This window comes from Drosophila tropicalis, unplaced genomic scaffold (genome assembly GCF_018151085.1).
Source record: "Drosophila tropicalis isolate 14030-0801.00 unplaced genomic scaffold, ASM1815108v1 contig_593, whole genome shotgun sequence".
Lineage (NCBI taxonomy): Eukaryota > Metazoa > Arthropoda > Insecta > Diptera > Drosophilidae > Drosophila > Drosophila tropicalis.
Window position 1 is genome coordinate 7,767,236 of NW_027173070.1, and position 22,704 is coordinate 7,789,939.

Sequence of the window (22,704 nt, forward strand, 5' to 3'; positions counted from 1 at the left end):
AGATACAAGCAATAATTTTTGATAAGATGAGCACTGAAGCTGCTCGCCAACAACTAATGACCAGGCTGAGAAATCTCGCACTGGCAATCAGAAAATCTCTCCCTCAGTTGAATTGCTCGCGTGTTCCGGAGATGTGGCGTTCCATGCGTTCCCGCTTGCTGGATGCTTGCCAGAATCGGGTGAGGGCGCACTTATTATAACTTAAATATTGTGCAAAAAAAACAAACATCTATGATTTCACGAATGATAGTGAAAGTTTAAAAGATTAAACAAATATTGTGGTAAATTTAAATGTTTCGGTTTTTGCTCTCATTACCAAATCAAGTGAAACGTTACTTGAAACAGAAGTCACATTTGTGCTTTAGATATCCATTCAACTAAATGGGCTATTGTTTGGCAGACTGTCATGATTTGACCATGAACTTTCCAACCAAATGAGCATTTAGAAACCATTGTTCTAATTGATTTTATACACTAACGAAAAGTGTAGTGAAATTAATAAGCCATTTGCAGTTCATAAAAGTAATTATTTACGTTATGAAGATGGTTCAAGAGCATCGTTAAGTCATTAGATTATACAACCAAAATTTTAGGGGTTTCTTTTAAGTTCAGTGTTTCAGTCTCATATATTTACATACCTTCTATCAGCAACTTTATAAATGCCGCAATCAAATATAATTTTATTTGGTTGTTTTTTACAGAAGCGTTCCAAACTAGCGAACGCTTTAATATATATCCGAAAGAGTATGGGTTGTATTTTGATGTCATCAAATTTGTTTATCTTTAGATCTTAAGCTACTCTTTACTCCCCAGTAAAAAAATTAAAATGTAATAGAAGGTCTATTGGTAAATTATTTACTCAATGGAACATGCAAACTGCAAACCACGTGTTAATTAGCAGGGTCTCTAGAGTCGCCTTTAGCATAGTATATTAATATTTGATTAGTTACATTAAATAACCACCATAGTGTCCAAAGTATTGTGCCTTTAGAGTTTAGAGTTTCAACCTCGAAAGCAGTGCAATTCAGTTCCAATGGGAAGGAAAAGCTTTCTTTTCAAACGACTGAACAAAGAAGATAAACTTCAACTCTAAAGTGTGTGGAAAAATATGTAGATTAAGAAAGTATTTTTCCACCTTTTCAAATTCAATTTCATTTTGTATGTGTTTGTCAGGAAAATTTCTTTCTCTTAGTACAATATTTTACCTCTAAAAACTGTTTTGATTGAAAATATGTTCCATCTCTAACATTCATTTCAGTAACTCTAATACACCTTATTAAACCAGAAGAATTACAGGGTATATAAGTTTATCTACCAGCTAATTGCTGATAACAATAAAGCAGTTTATTTGTGAATCACAAGCGAAACGAACTGCTTTCTGCTTGTGGCTGCAATCTTCAAGTGCTGTAAAATAATTTTATGTCAATGAACTCTTATTTAAATAAGTGCTATTAAATTGTAAATCAGCTTAAAATTAGGAGATTTGAACCAAATATAAGCAAGCAGTGCTTTACGTAACCCTTAACTAATAGAAAATATCATTAATTGGCAAACCTCATTTAATAACAATTGATTTATAGATATTAACCAAAGTCGCAATAATAACTCTGTTTTAAAAAAAAAAAAAATAAAAAAAAAAAAAAAAAAAAAAAAAAAAAAATTTTTTAAAAAAAAAAAAAAAAAAAAAAAAAAAAAAAAAAAAAAAAAAAAAAAAAAATATCAGTTTTATACAGCTGTCATTAGGTGCGTTTGTGGTCAAGCGATATTGTTAATCTATAGCCTCAATCAGCAATCGATATAAAAAGGTATGAGCAGTAATTAAAAAGTGAAAACCTCATGGTCATAATACAAAAAAAAAAAAAAGTACACACTGGTTTTACTACAAATTTTACTACCAAGAAACTACTACCACTTTGCAATTTTCAAGCATTTCTCTTACCTTTATACTAGCTTTAACCAGTGAACTATTTTTTTATTAAGTTCAATGGAATTTCCCAAAGATTGTATACTGAACAGTTTTTGTATTGGTGTAGGACTACATGAGCAATAGTTTCATTAGTGGCTAATACTTAATTGTTTTCTTAACTATATAACTTTAAATTCTAGAAGCATCTTGCTACTCCACCTGAGAACATAAACTGTATTTGGCTTTGAAATTGTTATTCTTACCTGTAAAAAAAATTACCCCCTTCAAAATTTGTTTTACAACTTTTCAATCCACTAACAATTAGCCATTTAGCTTTAGGTGAAATAAGAGTATTATAAACCATTTTTAACAATCACCGAGAATCATTATTAAATATCCTTTACCATAGAGGTAATAATGGGTACATGTCATAACGCCCAGTATCATAAGGCCCATGGGCCTGTAATGCACCCGCAATAATATGTGTCCAATATGTATCATATGATCATGATACATATATCTTATTTCAAATATAGAAATGGTAGTCAAAATCATTTGAAAATTTTTAAATATACCATGAATCTTATAAACATATTGTAAGTATATCTTTTTAGACTAGTTTTTCATACAAATTTAAGAAAAACTAAAGTCAAAGTCCTGTCTCAGGGGATTCAATATACACAAGTCGCGTTTAAAAAAAAAGCCGCCCTTTAAGGCCATAACAATTAAAGACGGTTAATTGAATTGCAATATTTTAAGAAACTTTTGATAGGTGGCGCTTTATGATATTTGATTTTTGTATCGTATCTACACACTTTTCAAATTAGGTACAGATCGTATCTATGATGCGAGCAAAGTTCAAAACCCATAATTAAATTTAAAATTTCAATTCACACCCCAAAAAGAAAATAATGGAAAAAAAATGTATATTATAATTTGCTTATCAAACTGATATAGTACTCGAACTTTCGGTATCATTATCAGCATAATTAGCCAATAAACACATAAATTACTAATCATTTCAATAAAAAAAAAACACACACTGTAGTATTAAGACAGATACCACTTTGCTTGGCCTTTTGAAAGTCCCTACTATTTGGACCTAAGAAACATATCTTAATTTACACGATATCTGCAGTTCACGTGTGTCTTTTGGCACACGTTTTCTGACATGAGAAGAAAATAAACTCCCAACAAGTGGTCTGGCAACAATTATTGTTCTGTTGCGGTGGGTCTTGAATTATCGAAAGACTTTTTATCAGTTATAAATGAAAAGCAATAAAAAAAAAACTCAAACTTGTATTATAATTTTATGAGACTCTTATAAATCAATGATAACCGATATCGTATGCTATCTGAGGTTATTATAAAAAAATTATGGCAATTAAAAAAAAAAAAAAAAAATTATAAATCTGCACAACTTGGGCACACTTCGTTGGTTAATTGCTTGTTAAAAAAATCACCCTCGCCTTTAATTGTAATCAATTTAAATGATTACGAAAAAAATCATAAATTTGTATTTTTTTTATCAAATGTTTAAGCAGAATATGGCGAATTTTATGTTCGAAAGGTTTCGATATAAAAGCAGATGCAGACCAGTTGTATCCAAGTAGTTCCATTGCAGATACGGTCAAAACATCAAAATGGGCGACAAGGACAGGCTTGTAAGGGTCTTAGGAGGAAATGTTTTCTGAGTCTTTTAAACATTTTCCTTCAAAATAAATTTTTTTGCAGATTTCCGATGAGCCCGTCGAATCAGGATCGAGCCTGAAACGGCAACAACAGCAGCAGAATACAAGAGTTCCCTGGTACTTGGCCAGTGGATTCCTATTGTTCTGGGTTCTGCTCTTCTATGCTGTTGTGATTCCACTATTCTATCGCCTGCCCACAGGTTTGACCATCGAAGATGTCAGCAAGGGTGGATTCATTGCCGAACGAGCCCAAAATAATCTTTACCATCTGGCCGGCATAGGACCCAAGGTGGTTGGCAGCGATGCGAATGAAAATCAGACAGTGGCCTATCTAATGAGTGAATTGCAATTGATTGAGCAAAATGTTTTAACTGACTATTTTGATTTGGAAATTGATGTGCAAGTCGTCTCGGGCTCTTATATCCATTGGACCATGATCAATATGTATCAGGGTGTACAGAATATTGTGATCAAACTGAGTCCTAAGAATTCTACTAGCGAAAGTTACTTACTTGTGAACAGTCACTTCGATTCTAAGCCCACAAGTCCATCTGCTGGTGATGCTGGTTTCATGGTCGTTACTATTCTGGAAGTTCTTAGAGTAATGTCTAGGACAAAGCAGACATTTGAGCATCCTATTGTTTTTCTGCTTAATGGAGCGGAGGAGAATCCCTTGGAAGCGTCCCATGGTTTTATTACCCAACATGAATGGGCACCGTTTGTCAAGTAAGCTCCTAAGCAGTTTCCTAAAAGAAATAGCCTATAACTTGTACAAATAATTTGTAGAGCCGTTGTCAATCTGGATGCAGCTGGCAGTGGTGGTCGAGAAATTCTTTTCCAAAGTGGTCCCAATAATCCTTGGCTGGTTGATGTAAGTTTAAAGTTTAAATATCAACCTAGGAATGTTTCAGAATGTTTGTCCTTTTGTAGGCCTATAAGAAGAATGCTAAACATCCATTTGCCACAACCATGGCTGAGGAAATCTTTCAAACCGGCTTACTACCTTCGGATACGGATTTTACCATATTTACCAAATATGGAAATCTCATTGGTATGTTGATAATTTATTTATTTTGACAAGAGAATAAGCCTTTTACCGATTTCTCCATATTATGTCAGGTTTGGACATGGCCCAGTGTATCAATGGTTTCCTTTATCACACCAAATACGATCGTTATGATGCCATACCCCGCAATGCCTATCAAAACACTGGTGACAATGTATTAAGCCTGGTGAGGGCCCTGTCCAATGCCACACAATTGCATAATCCTTCGGTGAGTTACTTGTCTCTTAGCAAATAACTGTCTCTAAATGATAATTCGTGTTTTTCAGGCTTATGCAACTGGTCATGCAGTGTTCTTTGACTTCCTTGGTTTGTATTTTGTCAGCTATTCGGCTACAACTGGCGTTTATCTCAACTACATCGTGGCTGCTTCAAGTCTGTTGTTAGTTTTCATATCCTTGTGGCGCATAGCTGCTGTGTCGCATATAAGCACTTGTAATGTGTCCAGCTGGTTTATCCTGATCTTGATCTTGCAAATTGTTGCCTTTGTTTTGGGTGTTGGTCTGCCCGTTGTGGTGGCCTATGTAATGGACATGTATGGTCTATCATTGACATACTTTAGCACACCAGCTTTACTGATTGGCTTGTATGTGTGTCCAAGTCTGCTGGGATTAAGTTTGCCTACATTTATCTACTTCAAACTGCAGCGAAATGTAGGTGTTTAATACAGAAAAATTAAAACAATATGTGTATTCACTAAAAGTGTTACGATTTTCAGGACAAGATCTCTTTCGGCCATCACCTGCAATTGGCTCTACACGGGCATGCTGTCGTCTTGGCTCTTGTTGGCATTGCCTTGACTGTCTACGGACTACGCTCGGCTTATGTGATTACTTGGACTCTAATCTTCTATGCCATTCCACTGGCTTTAAACTTGCTAACAACTCTGCACGATCGTGGCTACTCTTGGAGTGGATTACTTAAGGCCGTACAGATTTTGCCCTTCCTGTACAATAGCTACCTCTTCTACACTTTCCTGACCTTGATGGTTTCTATGATGGGCCGTTTTGGCAGGTTAGTTCTATTTTACTGGCATTCCTTCTACAGCTTAACTAACCATTTTTTGTCTTTTCAGGGGCACCAATCCCGATTTGATTGTTTCTGCGCTCACTGCTTTGGGATCAGTCTTAGCTCTAGGTTTCTTGGTAAGCCCTCAGTTTATTCCTATGAAAAATAATTCAATAATTCGTTTATTTGGTTTTTCTTCGCAGCTTCCACTCATCAATATGTTCCGTCGTCCCAGCTTTGTTCTTCTCATTTTGTTGGCTGTGAGCGGCTTGACTATATACACTGCCACCTCGACTCAGATTGGTTTCCCATACCGCCCTAAGACCAATGTGGAACGAATTCCCTTTTTGGTAAATATGAATTTAGTGCAATTTTATCTTTTTTCCCTGCTAATTTATTTTACTTTTTCAGCATGTTCGTCGCATTTTCCATGAATATGATGGAACTGTTAGCAAAGACGAGTCCGGCTATCTTTTTAATTTCCAAGATCGTCGTGGAGCTGCTCCTCTCAAGGCATACAAAGTTAATCTTACTGGCCTAGTAAGCATTGAGTCAGATTGCAATACATATATGTTCTGTGGTTTGCCTCTCTACGATCATCGCTGGGTTAAGAATCGTTTGAAGGGCATGTGGTTGCCTCGAGAAGAGCCAATTACACCACCGGGAATGCCCGATTTGGAGTTAGTAAGCAAAACAATTTTAGCCGATAATACGACGGTGCGTCTAGAATACAGTCTAACGGGTCCTGATCACATGAGCTTGTTTATCCAACCCTACGAGGATGTCGTCATTAGCAATTGGTCTTTCTTGACCAGCTATATTCAAGCACCTGGATCGACTAGCACTTATCCTCCACCCTATCATATTTATTTCACTTACGGCAAAGACAAATCTCCACTGCAATTCTTCATTGAACTTACTGTGAGTAGTACCACTTTCTTCCGAAAACGTTGAATAATATTTTAAACACTGTCTACTTACAATACATAGAAACCCGATGGCGATTTTGATGTACCTCTGCTGCAATTGGGTGTATCGGGTCATTATATATCCAGTCCGGGCGATGACCTTGGTGTGAAATTTGTCAAAACTATACCACCATTTGCAGTTACCGTCGATTGGCCAGCCACATATCATCGTTATATTTTCTAGAGGAAAAAGAAAAAGAAAAGAAATATATATATTAAACAAAAGCATACTTCAAAAAACGCGTATTCTCCCACATGTTATTTGTTCTTGATATGGTTATAAAGGAACCCCCCTCCCAAACCAGACATCAGCAAATAAGCTGGCAACAAGTTTAGTCAAATTAAGGCGCGGCAAAAAAAAAAAAAAAAATAAGAAAAAAGGAACGTGCGTCCATCATAAATGGATCATAAATCTATTGAAACCGAGGGCTGATCAAAGATATCGTTTAAGTAGTTCGAACCGAGATCGAGTAAAATTTTTGCTGATAATACCGATTCGTTTTCAGTCTACCCTCGTTTTGAAAGGTGATAGCCAAATTTTGGCTCTAATTGTTTGATTATTGCACTCACTTTAGCGATTATGCTCTTAAGTACTCTGGAATCAGAAATCATAAATGAGACCCTAACTGATTATAATTCAAATGTGTATTCTCTGATAAGTAGTGAATTATGGCAACATTTTGTATAAAAGGAACTAAATTTCAATGAGGGCCAAGTAGTTCTACCAGAGGAAAGATCGTGTAAGGGTCGATTACAATGGGCGACAAGGACAAACTTGTAAGGATAGGAAGATCAATAATACAATCAATTTACTAAAATAAAAATTTTTAACAGATTAACGATGAAAGCATCGAGGAAGGATCGACGACCTCGATTACCAAAAAAGTGGCTAAGGTAGTGGTTAAGTCGCAACTTCCTTGGTATTTCGGCACAGGCTCCCTGCTGTTCTGGGGCCTTCTGTTCTTCTCTATCGTGATACCATTATTCTACCGCCTGCCCACTCCTTTGACCATCAATGACTCAAACAAGGGTGTCTTCATTGCTGAGCGAGCCTACAATACTCTTTCTGGCTTAGCCAGTATTGGTACAAAAGTTGTTGGTAGTCAAGGAAACGAGGTGGATACTGTGCAGTATCTGTTAAACCAGTTGGCCATAATCAAAGAGGAAATTTTGGATGACTTCTTTGATTTGGAAGTGGATATACAAAGACCGACGGGGAGCTACATTTGGAGCCTTATGGCCAATCATTACCACAACATCCAGAACATTGTCGTTAAACTGAGTCCCAAGAACTCGACTAGTGAATCCTATCTCTTAGTCAACAGTCATTTTGATTCCAAACCCACAAGTCCTTCGGTGGGAGATGCTGGTCATATGATCGTCTCGGTTCTGGAGGTACTAAGAATTATTGGTTCGACAAGACAGACATTCACTCATCCCATCGTTTTCCTGCTGAACGGAGCTGAAGAGAACCCATTGCAGGGATCTCATGGATTTATTACCCAACACAAATGGGCACCTTTCTGCAAGTAAGTTTTTCAACCAATCCATTAAAGAATGATGGTACAATTTTATACGTTTCCAGAGCCGTCATTAACTTGGATGCAGCTGGTAGTGGTGGTCGCGAAATTCTTTTCCAAAGTGGTCCTGACAGTTCTTGGCTGACTGAAGTGAGTAAATTTTAGCAACTACAAATGTCCGTTTACCTTATTTTGATCATATTTTTCTAGTACTACAAAAAAAATGCAAAACATCCATTTGGCACATCCATGGCTGAGGAGCTTTTCCAGACTGGATTGTTACCCTCCGATACCGACTTTGGCATCTTCAATACTTACGGCGGACTCTCTGGTAAATTTTTTTTATTCTAATTATTTTAAATTCGGATATGAAATAAAGCAATTGGTCATTATTTTAGGTTTCGATATTGCCCAAGTTATCAATGGATATGTTTACCATACCCTAAACGATCGCATTGATGTGATTCCTCTAGGAGCCCTGCAAAACACTGGTGACAATCTGCTCGGCCTAGTCCGAGCCCTTTCCAATGCCACAGAACTTTTTGATCCTGAGGTAAGTATTTCTCATGCATCAAAGAGAATCTCTACTAATACTAATAATATTCTCATGTCAGGCCTATGAAACTGGACATGCTATTTTCTTCGATGTCCTCGGATTGTACCTTGTGACCTACTCGGCTACCAATGCTGTCTATTTAAATTATGCCGTAGCTGGAGCTACTATCCTTCTTGTTTTCCTTTCTCTGTGGCGTATTGCTGTCAAATCAAACATCACCCTGGAGACTGCCTTGCTGTGGGGTATCGTGGTGCTGGTTATACAAGTCATAGGATTCGTCCTTGGAGTGGCTCTTCCCATTGTGGTGGCCTATGTCATGGATAAATATGGCCTATCCCTTTCGTACTTCAGTCATCCCATCCTACTGATTGGTCTTTATGTGTGCCCCAGTCTTCTTGGATTGAGTTTGCCCGCATACATTTACTTCAAACTGCAGCGTAATGTGAGTTAATCTAAAATTCAAAATGTTGTTTCGAGTCTTTGACATATTTTTTTTTCCATTTTAGCCCAAAATTTCTTATCCGTCTCAAATTCAATTGGCTCTGCATGGTTATGCTGTTGTACTTGCCGTTTTAGCCATTGCTCTCAATTACTATGGACTGCGTACTACTTATGTTTTCACCTGGACTCTGATCTTCTATGTCATTCCTTTGGCATTAAATCTACTGCTTACCTTGCAAGATCGCGGCTACGCCTGGACTGCGCTGCTTAAGATCGCCCAAGTCTTCCCGTTCTTGTACAACAGCTACCTGTTTTACACGTTTATTACTGCACTGACTCCAATGATGGGTCGCTATGGCGCCTCAACCAATCCAGATCTAATCGTTTCGGCACTGACTGCCTTGGGAGCCCTTCTTAGTTTGGGTTTCCTGGTAAGTTTAACTATCGATTGCCTTAGTTGGAAGCATAACTAGCTTAGATTCTATAATAGATTCTTCTTGTCAACGTTTACCGTCGTCCCAGTCTGGTGTTCTTGGTTCTATTGGCAATTAGTGGTGTCACGATTTACGCGGCTACTTCCACTCAAGTCGGTTTCCCTTATCGTGCTAAGACCAACGTGCAACGTGTGCCCTATCTGGTGAGAATTTAATTATTACTTTTGCACCTGGAAATGTTTCTATTTGATATACTTTTCATCCTTGCAGCAAGTGCGCCGTACTTTCTACGAATATGATGGCACTGTGAGCAAAGATGAGTCGGGCTATCTTTTCAATTTCCAAGATCGTCGTAAGCAGGCTCCTTTGGAGGAATATGTCAATCTTACTGGACTCATAAGCCTGGAAGACGATTGTGATAAATACATGTTCTGTGGTGTTCCCCTATTCGATAGCCGCTGGGTTAAGGCTAAAGCAGAGGCAATGTGGTTGCCCCGCGAAGAACCAATTAACCCACCATCAATACCAACTCTTGAGCTTCTGAATAAAACTGTGTTGGCAGATAGTACGACGTTGTACCTAGAATTCAATCTAACCGGCCCCGATCATATGAGTATCTTCCTTCAACCCTATGAGGATGTGACAATAAGCAATTGGACGTTTGTCCACACAATGCTGGAAAATTCTACCACATATCCTGCTCCGTATCATGTCTACCACTCATACGGTATAAATGATGGTCCATTAAACTTCTTCCTAGAGCTGGAGAAACCAGATGGTGATTTTGATGTCCCACTTCTTCAAGTTGGAATTTCAGGACACTTTATTGGCAATGAGGGCGACGAGCAGGCCATTGAGTTTGCTGACTCCTTCCCACCGTTCTCAGGTTTGGTACAATGGCCTGCCTCCTATCACCGTTACATTTACTAAAACAATTCCTATAAAATAAATATTTTTCAATACGAAACTTATATACTTATATATTATTTGGTGGATATTATTTTCTAAGCAGAAAATAAAAGTTCATAACAATTTAGTGCCATCTTACATACTCTTATAGCCACGCTTATGAATACTACAGTATTCCATAACCATGTATAATGACAGCGATATCGACTTCTTAGCAGATAAATGGTTTAAAAAACATGAACAAGCGTCATTTTCCTATATTTAAATGGTTCTTTCACTTGATAAATAATGTATCGAGTTGCTGTAGGTCTAACATGAATGTTATTCCTTGTAGTGTATAAGACCTCAGTTTTAACACGAAGTTTAAGCTAAATTGACTCGAATCGGATAGATCCGAAGAAAGTAAGGATATACTTTGCTAAGTCCGAGATGCTCCCTTGACTACTATTTTACTACCTAAACAAAAGAATTATTCATCTACTACGTTTTAAACAAATCATTCGATATTGATAAGCTGACAGGCATCAGCTGGCAACAAGTTTAGTCAAATTTTGATGGCGCCACAATAAAGATAATTTATTGAAAATTGACAAAACTAACCATTTCAAATTTGGTATACTCTATTCTCTAAGATTTCAAGATCGAAGACAAATACCTTTTGCTTAGGAAGCCACGAAAAGAACGAAAATTCTGCAGAATTGGAACTATTTTGGTCATAGGCGAATCGAGAATCCGTGGGGTGTTAATAGCCCTCTAAATACCATTATTTCGAATAATTTTTGACTTTTTTTATCCCTTCTTACCCCTACTAGGAGGTCTTCGGGGAGGTCAAGAAAAAATTCTACATCTGAGCAACCTAATGCTTCCAGGACCCAATCAAGATGGCAAAATTGAACAAGTTTTGGGTGGAATATTACAAAATATAAAACTAAATTTGTTATAAGGTCATAGTTAGCCAGGGGAATCACATTACAAATGTATATGGGCACAACGATTCATTAGAGGGTGAAAAAAGGAATGGAATCCTTATTATAAATTTAGAACTAATCTGAATTTTAATCTTAAATTCCGTGCATTGGAAACTTTTAAACAAAACCAATGTACCTCTTTTAAAGAGGGCAATCAAAAAAAGTACCAGCGTCTATGATAAATCAGTCATAAATCTATAAACGACGGGGGTTGATCTAAGACATTGTATAAGTAATTAGAAATAAGTAGTTGATTTCAAATTCTTTCCTTCTACCACTGAGCCATGAGTTTCAGACTTCCCTCTTTACATAGCCCAATACATATCTACTACAATTAATACTAATCGTATCGTAGCGCACATTTGAGACACATTTTCTCAAGTACTTTAGACGAAGATGTCATAAATAAACTCTACTGATTATAATCATAATTATATATGTATGTACATAGGTCTAATATAAATTATCAGACAATACGTCTGATAAGTACCAAATTATAGTCAAATTTTGTATAAAAGGAGCTGAGTTTCTATGATGGCTAAGTAGTTCAACACGAGGAAAGATCGTGTAAGGGTCGATTACAATGGGCGACAAGGACAAACTTGTAAGGATCGGTAGATCGGTAGTCGAATCAAATTATTAATTCTAAATTCATAACAGATTAACGAAGAAAACATTGAGGAAGGCTCCTCGACTTCGCCTCCCAAGAAAGAGTCTAAAAATGCGGCTAAGTCGCAACTTCCTTGGTATCTTGGCACAGGCTCCCTGCTGTTCTGGGGCCTACTGTTCTTTTCTATTGTGATACCATTATTCTACCGCCTGCCCACACCTTTGACCATCAATGACTCAAACAAAGGTGTCTTCATTGCTGAGCGAGCCTACAATACTCTTTCTGGTTTTGCCAGTATTGGTACAAAAGTTGTTGGTAGTCAAGGAAACGAGGTGGATACTGTGCAGTATCTGTTAAACCAGTTGGCCATAATCAAAGAGGAAATTTTGGATGACTTCTTTGATTTGGAAATTGAAGTACAGAAACCTACAGGAGAATATATGTACATGACAATTCTGAATCGGTATCAGAGTATTCAGAATATTGTTGTTAAACTTAGTCCCAAGAACTCGACTAGTGAAACCTATCTCTTAGTCAACAGTCATTTTGATTCCCAGCCAACGAGTCCTTCAGTAGGAGATGCTGGCCATATGATTGTATCGATTCTAGAGGTCCTTAGAGTTATTGGTTCGACAAGACAGACATTCACTCATCCCATCGTTTTCCTGCTGAACGGAGCTGAGGAGAACCCATTGCAGGGATCTCATGGATTTATTACCCAACACAAATGGGCACCTTTCTGCAAGTAAGTTTTTCAACCAATCCATTGAAGAATGATGGTACTATTCTATACGTTTCCAGAGCCGTCATTAACTTGGATGCAGCTGGTAGTGGTGGTCGCGAAATCCTCTTCCAGACAGGTCCTGACAGTCCTTGGTTAGTCGATGTAAGTAACTTCTTCATTCTATCAATGCCTATTTACTAAACTCTAATCCTGCTTTTTTAGTACTATAAAAAAAATGCAAAATATCCATTTGCCACTACCATGGCAGAAGAACTTTTCCAGACTGGTTTGCTACCCTCCGATACCGACTTTCAAATCTTTAACACTTATGGCTCTCTAGTTGGTAAATTTATTACAGTTTAATTACACTTCAGATAAGAACGAACGCAATTTTTCTTCTAGGTTTCGATATTGCCCAAGTTATCAATGGATATGTTTACCATACCCTAAACGATCGCATTGATGTGATTCCTCTAGGAGCTCTGCAAAACACTGGTGATAATCTGCTCGGCCTAGTCCGAGCCCTTTCCAATGCCACAGAACTTTTTGATCCTGAGGTGAGAATTTCTAATATATGCAGGAAAATCTTGATCAACTCCAATGATATTCTCTTGTCAGGCCTATGAAACTGGACATGCTATTTTCTTTGATGTCCTCGGACTGTTTTTCGTGACCTACTCGGCTACCAATGCTGTCTATTTAAATTATGCCGTAGCTGGAGCTACTATCCTTCTTGTTTTCCTTTCTCTGTGGCGTATTGCTGTCAAATCAAACATCACCCTGGAGACTGCCTTGCTGTGGGGTATCGTGGTGCTGGTTATACAAGTCATAGGATTCGTCCTTGGAGTGGCTCTTCCCATTGTGGTGGCCTATGTCATGGATAAATATGGCCTATCCCTTTCGTACTTCAGTCATCCCATCCTACTGATTGGTCTTTATGTGTGCCCCAGTCTTCTTGGATTGAGTTTGCCCGCATACATTTACTTCAAACTGCAGCGTAATGTGAGTTAATCTAAAATTCAAAATGTTGTTTCGAGTCTTTGACATATTTTTTTCCCCATTTTAGCCCAAAATTTCTTATCCGTCTCAAATTCAATTGGCTCTGCATGGTTATGCTGTTGTACTTGCCGTTTTAGCCATTGCTCTCAATTACTATGGACTGCGTACTACTTATGTTTTCACCTGGACTCTGATCTTCTATGTCATTCCTTTGGCATTAAATCTACTGCTTACCTTGCAAGATCGCGGCTACGCCTGGACTGCACTGCTTAAGATCGCCCAAGTCTTCCCGTTCTTGTACAACAGCTACCTGTTTTACACGTTTATTACTGCACTGACTCCAATGATGGGTCGCTATGGCGCCTCGACCAACCCAGATCTTTTTGTTTCTGTACTGGCTTCCCTGGGAGCCCTTCTTAGTTTGGGTTTTCTGGTAAGTTCAACTATCAATTGCCGTAATTGAAACCAGAACTAATTTAAATTCAATGACAGATTCTTCTTGTCAACATTTACCGTCGTCCCAGTCTGGTATTCTTGGTTCTATTGGCAATTAGTGGTGTCACGATTTACGCGGCTACTTCCACACAAGTCGGTTTCCCTTATCGTGCCAAGACCAACGTGCAACGTGTGCCCTATCTGGTAAGGTCATAGTTTTAAGTTTTCAACATAGAAATGTTTTTATTTATATACTTTTCATCCTTTCAGCAAGTGCGCCGAACTTTCTACGAATATGATGGCACTGTGAGCAAAGATGAGTCGGGCTATCTTTTCAATTTCCAAGATCGTCGTAAGCAGGTTCCTTTCGAGACCTATGTCAATCTCACTGGAATCGTTAGCCTGGAATCCGACTGTGATAAATACATGTTTTGTGGTGTTCCACTATACGATGACCGATGGTATAGTAGACGCCTGCAAGCTTTGTGGTTGCCCCGCGAAGAACCAATCAATCCACCATCCATACCAAGCCTTGAGCTCTTGAGTAAGACAGTTTTGTCCGACAATACGACAGTCCGTTTGGAATTCAATCTAACTGGTCCGGATCATATAAGTGTGTTTGTTCAACCTTATGAGGATGTGGCGATTGGAAATTGGTCGTTTATCCGCACAATGCTGGACGATCCTACCACATATCCTGCTCCTTATCACATTTACTCCTCATACGGTTCAAACGATGCTCCATTAAATTTCTTCCTAGAACTGCAGAAGCCAGATGGTGACTTTGATGTCCCACTCCTCCAGCTGGGAATTTCAGGACACTTTATTGGCAATGAGGGCGACGAGCAGGCCATTGAGTTTGCTGACTCATTCCCACCGTTTTCGGCATTGGTAGAATGGCCAGCCTCCTATCATCGTTACATTTACTAAAATAATTTCCATAAAATATACAAAAACATAAAAATTTAAAACAAATTTTGTTTTTCGATCTAAAATCGTTGATGGAAGCGTTCGCGCGTAACAAATTGTGCGATTCCGATTATTCTGTCTCCTTTTGAGTTGTTTTATCGTTAAATGTAGTTTGTAATTAAACAGTCATTATTTTAATACACATATTATATATCGAATAATTGAGACAGACGAGAAAATGTCATATTTAATTCCTTAAAACATGTCGTATTGGAAGGGTGGCAAAACGTTCGTAATTTTATGCTGTATTACACTCGTAAGTGTTGAGCTTCACGGAAAATTAAAATAAGCCGGTTTAAACTGAATCTACACGAATTTTTCTTAGGTTTTCACCAATGATGTGTATATAAAAATCAAAAAAATTGAGTGTACCGCAAATGAGAGACACATTGAAAATGTAACGTGTACTTTGAAACCCATAAATTGGACGCGATCCGTATTGAATATGGATTGTGATATTATTGGAAGCCTTGAAAATGTGAGCGTAAGTTTCCAAATAGTAACGACAATTTGATTTAAAGATAATATTGCTGCCCTGTACAAAATTTAGATGCGTATCGACCTGTTCTATAGGGATTTTATGCATCTGTATAAACCATTTGGATTACATCTCGAATATAATGTTTGTCGACTCATTGGCAGTGGAAAGCCCTTAAATTTTTTGGAAAGATATTCCCTACTACATTTCTTGAGTCTAACAAATGTAAATCACAGCTGCCCTTATATGGTAACGTAATATTCGATCATTTCTAAATGAATTTTAACAATTTTTGTTTTTCCTTTGACTTAGGGTCATATATATGCTCGCAATTTCTATTTGGATGATTTGACATTGCCACATATTCCATTGCAGGAATACAAAATTTCCTTTAATTTTACGGACCTTAATCCTATGCGTTTTTTAGGAGCTCTAGTGCTTCATTTCGAAGTGTGTGAGGATTATTATGGCAAGCGAAAAAGAGTGAAACCAAAACCTGTAAATGAGAAGATTGTGATCAATGGGTATTTGTAATATAAATTAAGCAATCGAACAATTAGAATTAAATTGGATTTTTTAGACTAAGTTTCTTTTAATAATAATTGTAATTAAGAGCAAATACTGTATTACAGTTAATTTTAAATGACTTGCGACTATTCAAAATATATCTATGTACATACATATGTAACATCATTTGGCAGTTCCGGTTCTACATACATATATGGCAAAATCAACCAAAACAATTGATTTTGAAACACATTTTGGTGATTGTCAACATCTTGCAAGTTCAAGTGGGAAATAGATAATGGCTGTGGAGGTGTCCAACACGTTATATGCATACATTAGTAGATATGTACATACATATGTATGTATGTAACTAAAAATCTTAATTGACAGTTTACACAAAAACACATTTAGCTCACGTTAAATGCTTTACCTTTTCCTTAGATTGACAATGAAAAGTTTTCTTAATCTATTTCGCGCCATTTTACAATTTTTAGAATGTTAATGTAGACGTTAATGTACGAGACATACTTGTATATATATGTTTATCCATCAAAAGTAATGCACTTTTATAACATCAGGACTAACAGCTTATTATGTTTATATCATTTTCCTTTTTTTGGATTCTGAAAATGCACACTTTAAAAGATAAATTTGTAATATGGTTTTCCGATAGTACTATCGATAGTAAAAATCGAAGTTAAAACATATTTTCATTGACGGGTCGACTATCGATTATTTTGCAACCCTACTGTGACTTGATGGTTTTCATCGATTGCACTATTCGATATGTTTATTATTTTACGCCACGGCGTCTGAGGATTTATTTTAAAAACATTTTGTAGATATAAAAACATTTTAAAAATGTCCTTTGATGCTATACCAAAGGATCTACGAGGCCTGCGTGCCTGTCTAGTTTGCTCTTTGATAAAGGTAAGTCTAAATACTTAGTTTTACCTGATATTTGGTCACGCATGTTTCAGCGGCAAAGTAAAATTTTCTCTCACTTGTTTTGTTCTCTCTCCTTAGAGTTTTGATCAATTTGAAACGGATGGCTGCGAGAATTGTGAGGAGTTTTTAAGAATGAAAAACAACAAGGACAATGTGTATGATCATACCAGCAACAATTTTGACGGCATAATAGCCTTAACCACGCCCAGCGATTCCTGGGTTGCCAAGTGGCAAAGATTAAGTAAGTCCTTAAGGATATAAAATTGATAATTAATTACAACTTGTGGGTTTTTCAGCACGCTTCACTAGGGGAATTTATGCAATATCTGTCTCGGGAACTCTGCCTCAATCCACGCTTAGGGATATGAAGAACCGCGGCATTGTCTACAAGTCGCGGGACAGAAGTCAACGATAGATAGGCCACGAAATTCAATACAAAAAGTTTTATTTTTAGTTTACTTTCATTACGTCAAACAATAGGGAATAAAATACAGTTTAAGTACAAATGCAAAAAAAAAAAAAAAAAAAATACCAAACATAATATACTTTAATTCTTAAGAGAACTAACCCTTAGACCCTCGCCTCCAGCTGTTGTCACATGAAGACCAAAGCCTGCTGCCTCCAATTCCTCTTTAAGTTTCCAGTAGACCTCATTACCCTGATAATTTTCAGGCAGCAATACAATAGCGTAACCTCCAGCTCCAGCGCCCGTCAATTTTGAGAAGAATCCCCGCTTGAAGGCAATGGTGAAGATTTGTTCCAGCTTGGGATGTGACACTCCAATCGCCTTGAGTAAGTCATTGTTTATTTGAAAGAGTCGTTCAAGTTGCTCGAATTTTGAACTGTCATCCTGCTCGTTGCCAAAACTCTCGTAAAGAGGAATTGCAGCTTTCACCAACTCCTCGCATGCTTGCCAAATGGCGTCAATTAGTTGGGGGAATGCATCGCGAAGATGACGAACTTTGGCCACAATGTCAGCTGTGCTGCGACTCACGCGACTATCTACCAAAAGGATATTTAGGGGCTTATGTATGCTCAACGATTCAAAACCCTGACCCTTAACGAAGCGCACAATGCCGCCATAAGTGCAGACTGTATTATCCACTCCGGAGGGTGTGCCGTGATTAACCCGCTCCGATTCGTATGCCCAGTGGGAAATTAAAGCCAGATTTTCCTGTTCCAAATAAGTGTCACTATCAAAGTGGCCAGTCAAGATAAGAAATGCTGTCGCCAGTGCAGCCCCATAAGACGCAGAACTACCCAAGCCAGCGCCCACATTTAGTTCACTCTCTACATGAACTTGGAACCCAGTTTTGAGAGTTAATTCATCCTCTCCGGGAGCGGAAAGCACTGCACCGGCTAATAAATAGTATATTGAAATAAAAGCCCTCTGTGTCGATGCCTTCAGTGCGGGTACGCCATTGTTACTCCGCTCAAGCTGTTTGTCTATCTCTCCGCGAACCTCCTCCAATAGCTTGGCGGTGCTTCCTTTCGGATTTTGGCTACGAAAATTGGTAAGGAATGTATTGAAGTCACTTAACTGAATCTCCAAAGTACAATTTAGTGCCTCCAATTGAAAACTGGCCACCTGACTGTCAGATTGCTGTCGGAATTGAAGTTTTGTTCCCAATCCAACAACAGCGGCTAGAGCGGGACGCTGATAGACAACTGCATGCTCACCATGGAGTATAACCTTGCCCGGAGAATGGACCTGGAACTGAAGCATTTTGTATGTATTGTTTGAAGAAAACTAAAACTTTGTCGTTGTCGCCTCTTATCGCTCAAAATTTGAATTTCAATTAGATCCGATCGCCGTTTGTTTCTTTTCAAAGCGTACAAATTTGGTTCGAGTGTCGAGTGCTAAAATGTGAACTGCATATGTACATTTGTACGTATTTTTGTTTTTTTTTAATTTTTATTGTTTTTTATGTAATTGGCGTAAACTCCAAATTCCGTTTCCTGCTTCGCTTCCCTTCCTCACCGTGGCGTTGCGTTGCCTTTCACTTTCTTTGTTCGACTGTATTTTTTTTGTGTTTTTTGATTTTCAAGTTTCAGCAACAGGTTCCCATCTACGGTTGTTATTGTTGTTGTTGTTGCACTTTCTCCCACTCTTCAGGGGTGTACGATTTTTGGGAGAACGCGTGTATTTCTTTAAGCTCCTCGGCCAGAGTGCTATTCACAAGTCGATGTTTTTGCAATAGAGTCTTGTTTTTAAATGCGTCTGATACAATTACAACGCTAAATTTTCCGCCACAACCATCGGATTCGTCGGTCACTTGAACGTGTTGAGCTTGTAACTGCTCTTTTAATTTTTTTCCAAGTACTTGGCGCTGTATTTACTCATTTTCGTTTTTTTTTATTTTTTTTTCAAAACGTAAAAATCGTGAGCTAGCGATGGAACCGGGTCGATTTTTTTGTCGTGCCATTAAAGATGACACAATCGCGCAGAGCTCCGATATTTGTAGCCGGGCTAATACTAAAATCAGTCAGTTTGTTATAAATCAAATATATATTGGTTATTTATTTATTGATTTTTTTTTGAGAACAACTTCTAATTTTGATCCTAAGCCTTAAGTTTTCAAATAAATTTGTTTATTTTTTCCGATATCACACGACTGCAGCCCTGGCATTGAACTACATATTCTCATCTCTATTAGAAGAAAACATTTGCTAAAAGAAAGCGCCAAAATTTTTCGTTTTTATTAGAATTAATTAAAGTTTTTAATGCCACAACGTGAATAATAAAAGGAGAGCATTATATTTAGCACAGTGGACAGCAGTGGTAGTCCTTTTATAGATATAAACAGACGAAATCATGTCATTCTTTGGTAACAACACACAACTTGGAGCCACGAGCACGCCTGTGAAACGTAAGTTTTCATTCAGTGTCCCAAAAAGGACTAGGCAATCTTTTCCAGATACTTTAGCGGTGTTGTTGTGCCACTTGGCAGAGGTGTAAGAAGCTTCTGGACATCGTTAATGCTGTCAATTCGTATTTCCTTTGGATTGAGTCTATGCGGATATTGTTAGGACTAGTAGTGTGGTTTGCTAATGTTCATAGCACTTACCCCTTTTGATGGATAATGAAAATCACATAAGCCACTGCAGACAATACCAGAATAAATAGAATTAGTAAAATTAAAGCCATTGCCGACGTTTGTTCCGCTGTCGATGGTTGACCAAAGAGAACTAAGATGGGAGATAAGAGAACAGAGCGGATGCCAAACATTTATTTCAATCGACCTAAATTTTTAATTTATTTTCTTATCGCTTCCCCAAATAGCTGGGGGGCATGTTTGGTCAGGCGCAGCCAGCGCCCGCCTTTGGAACTCCAGCAGTAGCAGCACCGGCCTTTGGAACTCCAGCAGTAGCAGCACCGGCCTTTGGCGCTCCAGCAGTTGCTGCACCCGCCTTTGGGTCTACAGCTGCAGCTGCTCCCGTCTTTGGTACACAAGCGGCCACATCAGCGGCTCCAGCTTTTGGGACCGGATCAGCTTTCGGTGGCTTTGGCAATACCTCTACAAACGTGGCGACATCCACTGCACCGCTGGGAACTCTTGGCGGTGGTGGTGCATTTGGTGGTTTCGGTACCACTCCGGCAACAAGTCAGCCAAGTTTATTTGGCACAGCAGCACCACCAGCATTCAGTGGATTTGGCCAACAAGCCACAGCTGCAAGTTCAGCTCCAACAGCATTTGGAGGATTTGGAACTACTACCACAACAACTGCAGCCCCCGCATTTGGAGGCTTTGGAGCAGCAACAGCCACTAATAATCAGTCAACCGGTTTCGGTAACAGTGTTTTTGGCTCCAGTAAGGTCCACTTAGCAGCCTAAATGTCATTTGATCCAAACCAATTTCATATAATTTAACAGATTTCGGCAAGCCGGCTACTACAACTGTCACACCCGGCTTTGGTGGATTCGGTGGCACGAATTTTATGCTTGGACAGCCTCAACAGCAACCTGCTCCAATTTCGGCAGATGAAGCCTTTGCCCAATCTATATTAAATGTATCTATATTTGGCGATGAGCGGGATAATATTGTGGCCAAATGGAATTATCTGCAAGCAATGTGGGGAACTGGCAAGCTTTTTTTACTCCCAAAGCGCCGCCCCTGTCAATATAAGTCAAGAAAATTATCTCTGTCGATTCAAGGCAATTGGCTATAGTCGGATGCCCGGAAAGGATAACAAATTGGGTCTGGTGGCCCTTAATTTTGCTAGAGAAATATCTGCTATTAGGTAAGTTTCAACTTCTTACTCCTTTTTCCACAATTAATCGGGTATTTTATTATATTCCATAAAGGTCCCAACAACAACAAATCGTCCAGACTCTGCATACTCTTTTTGGCAGCAAACCAAACATGTTGGTCCATATCGATAGTATTAAGGAACTTGAGAATAAGAAATGCCAAATAGTCATCTATGTGGAGGAGAAATCACAGCAAATTGGTTCAGCTCAAATCGATATCAAACGGATACTGTCCACCGAATTGGCGACATATTTAAATCAAGCTACACTCAAACCTCAACTCAATCAATATGGTATTGTAGAGGTGTTGGCTCTGGTACTTCCCGATGAAGATCAATTAAAAGAGTATATAGAGAATCCGCCTCGTGGTGTTGATCCAAGAATGTGGCGTCAGGCTAATATGGACAATCCAGACTCAAGTAAATTCATCCCAGTTCCAATGATTGGTTTTGGCGATCTAAAGTGGCGTGTTAAATGGCAAGAACAGGAAACCGACACACATGCCCTCTATATTAAAAAAGTGGAGAGTGAACTGACCGAGTTAAGGCAACGACATGCCTCAGCTACGGCCAAGGTTTTGGAGCACAAACGTAAATTAGCGGAACTTAGTCATCGCATACTAAGGGTAAAACATAATAATGATTCTTCTGATTGAAATGAATGCTAAATAACTCCCCTTAATTATAGATTATTGTCAAACAGGAGTGCACCCGCAAGGTGGGCACTTCTCTAACACCCGAGGAGGAGGAATTGCGCACTAAACTTCAGAACATGCAGGCTGTTGTATCGGCTCCTACCCAATTTAAGGGACGTCTTAGTGAATTGCTCTCCCAAATGCGAATGCAACGAAATCAATTTGCCGGCAATGGTGCAGCAGCCGGATATGCCATTGACAAGGAAGCCGAGGATGAAATGAAAGCATTTTTAACCATGCAACAGAAAGCGATGGAAGTGCTTAGTGAAACTGTTAACAAAGATTTAAAATCTCTCGATGTTATTATAAAGGGACTGCCTGAGCTTAGGCAGGGCTAAAGGATAGCCGAAAGGGTTGCGTGATTAGGTGATTTGAAATAAAGTCAAGTCAATGAACAAGTTTTCTGGTCGTTACACTTTTTTTCTCTCTCTTCCGATCCATCGATCTCGTTAATTTCCTGTAGCTTTGAACTTGCACTTTTACGGCTATGGGGACAATCAAAACGGGTTCACATCATACAACTAACAAACAAACAAACAATTCAACATTATTATGTATGTATGTCCCGCAATGCGGCGGAAATAATTGTATTTAAATGTAAGAGCGTAGCGTTGGGAGGGGGGC

The 22,704-nt window shown here is 38.4% G+C and overlaps 8 protein-coding genes across 8 annotated transcripts; 5 read left to right on the forward strand and 3 right to left on the reverse strand.

The window, feature by feature from the left end:
- Positions 1-107: 107 nt before the first annotated feature.
- On the forward strand, positions 108-6,876 carry LOC137576782 (endoplasmic reticulum metallopeptidase 1). The gene is made up of 11 exons (XM_068290078.1): positions 108-179; positions 3,641-4,323; positions 4,384-4,468; positions 4,528-4,648; positions 4,717-4,871; positions 4,930-5,313; positions 5,379-5,674; positions 5,736-5,805; positions 5,872-6,018; positions 6,080-6,589; positions 6,659-6,876. Exons 1-11 carry the CDS (start codon positions 132-134, stop codon positions 6,818-6,820), a joined length of 2,661 nt encoding a protein of 886 aa, XP_068146179.1. The 5' UTR covers positions 108-131; the 3' UTR covers positions 6,821-6,876.
- A 516-nt stretch (positions 6,877-7,392) lies between these two features.
- On the forward strand, positions 7,393-10,517 carry LOC137577413 (endoplasmic reticulum metallopeptidase 1-like). The gene is made up of 9 exons (XM_068290875.1): positions 7,393-7,413; positions 7,471-8,165; positions 8,222-8,306; positions 8,367-8,487; positions 8,555-8,709; positions 8,771-9,154; positions 9,219-9,584; positions 9,644-9,790; positions 9,858-10,517. Exons 1-9 carry the CDS (start codon positions 7,393-7,395, stop codon positions 10,515-10,517), a joined length of 2,634 nt encoding a protein of 877 aa, XP_068146976.1.
- A 1,498-nt stretch (positions 10,518-12,015) lies between these two features.
- Positions 12,016-15,162, forward strand: LOC137576785 (endoplasmic reticulum metallopeptidase 1-like). Its single transcript, XM_068290082.1, has 9 exons — positions 12,016-12,068; positions 12,125-12,819; positions 12,876-12,960; positions 13,021-13,141; positions 13,201-13,355; positions 13,417-13,800; positions 13,865-14,230; positions 14,290-14,436; positions 14,503-15,162. The coding sequence occupies exons 1-9, from the start codon at positions 12,048-12,050 to the stop codon at positions 15,160-15,162; spliced, it is 2,634 nt and encodes an 877-aa protein (XP_068146183.1). The 5' UTR covers positions 12,016-12,047.
- Positions 15,163-16,961: 1,799 nt separating this feature from the next.
- Positions 16,962-17,640, forward strand: spt4 (Transcription elongation factor subunit spt4). The gene is made up of 3 exons (XM_068289541.1): positions 16,962-17,116; positions 17,213-17,375; positions 17,431-17,640. The coding sequence occupies exons 1-3, from the start codon at positions 17,048-17,050 to the stop codon at positions 17,547-17,549; spliced, it is 351 nt and encodes a 116-aa protein (XP_068145642.1). The 5' UTR covers positions 16,962-17,047; the 3' UTR covers positions 17,550-17,640.
- Positions 17,563-18,867, reverse strand: Mvk (Mevalonate kinase). The gene has a single exon (XM_068289539.1). The coding sequence runs from the start codon at positions 18,858-18,860 to the stop codon at positions 17,682-17,684; it is 1,179 nt and encodes a 392-aa protein (XP_068145640.1). The 5' UTR covers positions 18,861-18,867; the 3' UTR covers positions 17,563-17,681.
- Positions 18,868-19,212: 345 nt separating this feature from the next.
- LOC137576429 (bolA-like protein 2) lies at positions 19,213-19,478 on the reverse strand. The gene is given in 2 exon segments (XM_068289542.1): positions 19,213-19,448; positions 19,451-19,478. Coding segments are annotated over 2 exon segments (264 nt in total).
- Positions 19,479-19,671: 193 nt separating this feature from the next.
- Nup54 (nuclear pore complex protein Nup54) lies at positions 19,672-22,478 on the forward strand. The gene is given in 5 exon segments (XM_068289538.1): positions 19,672-20,946; positions 21,009-21,226; positions 21,228-21,376; positions 21,441-22,011; positions 22,074-22,478. Coding segments are annotated over 5 exon segments (1,803 nt in total). The 5' UTR covers positions 19,672-20,426; the 3' UTR covers positions 22,419-22,478.
- LOC137576430 (uncharacterized) lies at positions 19,801-20,304 on the reverse strand. Its single transcript, XM_068289543.1, has 2 exons — positions 20,203-20,304; positions 19,801-20,146 (listed from the first exon to the last, which is right to left on the reverse strand). The coding sequence occupies exons 1-2, from the start codon at positions 20,280-20,282 to the stop codon at positions 20,035-20,037; spliced, it is 192 nt and encodes a 63-aa protein (XP_068145644.1). The 5' UTR covers positions 20,283-20,304; the 3' UTR covers positions 19,801-20,034.
- Positions 22,479-22,704: the final 226 nt, after the last annotated feature.

Bases quoted from the DNA above. Each gene is read 5' to 3' on its own strand.
- LOC137576782 (XM_068290078.1), top strand. From the start codon at position 132: ATGTGGCGTTCCATGCGTTCCCGCTTGCTGGATGCTTGCCAGAATCGG. The intron at 5,675-5,735 runs GTTAGTTCTATT...TTGTCTTTTCAG, and splicing joins ATGATGGGCCGTTTTGGCAG to GGGCACCAATCCCGATTTGA. The intron at 6,019-6,079 runs GTAAATATGAAT...TTACTTTTTCAG, and splicing joins TGGAACGAATTCCCTTTTTG to CATGTTCGTCGCATTTTCCA.
- LOC137577413 (XM_068290875.1), top strand. From the start codon at position 7,393: ATGGGCGACAAGGACAAACTT. The intron at 8,166-8,221 runs GTAAGTTTTTCA...ATACGTTTCCAG, and splicing joins AAATGGGCACCTTTCTGCAA to AGCCGTCATTAACTTGGATG. The intron at 9,791-9,857 runs GTGAGAATTTAA...TCATCCTTGCAG, and splicing joins TGCAACGTGTGCCCTATCTG to CAAGTGCGCCGTACTTTCTA.
- LOC137576785 (XM_068290082.1), top strand. From the start codon at position 12,048: ATGGGCGACAAGGACAAACTT. The intron at 12,820-12,875 runs GTAAGTTTTTCA...ATACGTTTCCAG, and splicing joins AAATGGGCACCTTTCTGCAA to AGCCGTCATTAACTTGGATG. The intron at 14,231-14,289 runs GTAAGTTCAACT...ATTCAATGACAG, and splicing joins TTCTTAGTTTGGGTTTTCTG to ATTCTTCTTGTCAACATTTA.
- spt4 (XM_068289541.1), top strand. From the start codon at position 17,048: ATGTCCTTTGATGCTATACCAAAGGATCTACGAGGCCTGCGTGCCTGT. The intron at 17,117-17,212 runs GTAAGTCTAAAT...CTCTCTCCTTAG, and splicing joins TAGTTTGCTCTTTGATAAAG to AGTTTTGATCAATTTGAAAC. The intron at 17,376-17,430 runs GTAAGTCCTTAA...TGGGTTTTTCAG, and splicing joins TGCCAAGTGGCAAAGATTAA to CACGCTTCACTAGGGGAATT.
- Mvk (XM_068289539.1), bottom strand. From the start codon at position 18,860: ATGCTTCAGTTCCAGGTCCATTCTCCGGGCAAGGTTATACTCCATGGT.
- LOC137576430 (XM_068289543.1), bottom strand. From the start codon at position 20,282: ATGGCTTTAATTTTACTAATTCTATTTATTCTGGTATTGTCTGCAGTG. The intron at 20,147-20,202 runs GTAAGTGCTATG...ATATCCGCATAG, and splicing joins TTCATTATCCATCAAAAGGG to ACTCAATCCAAAGGAAATAC.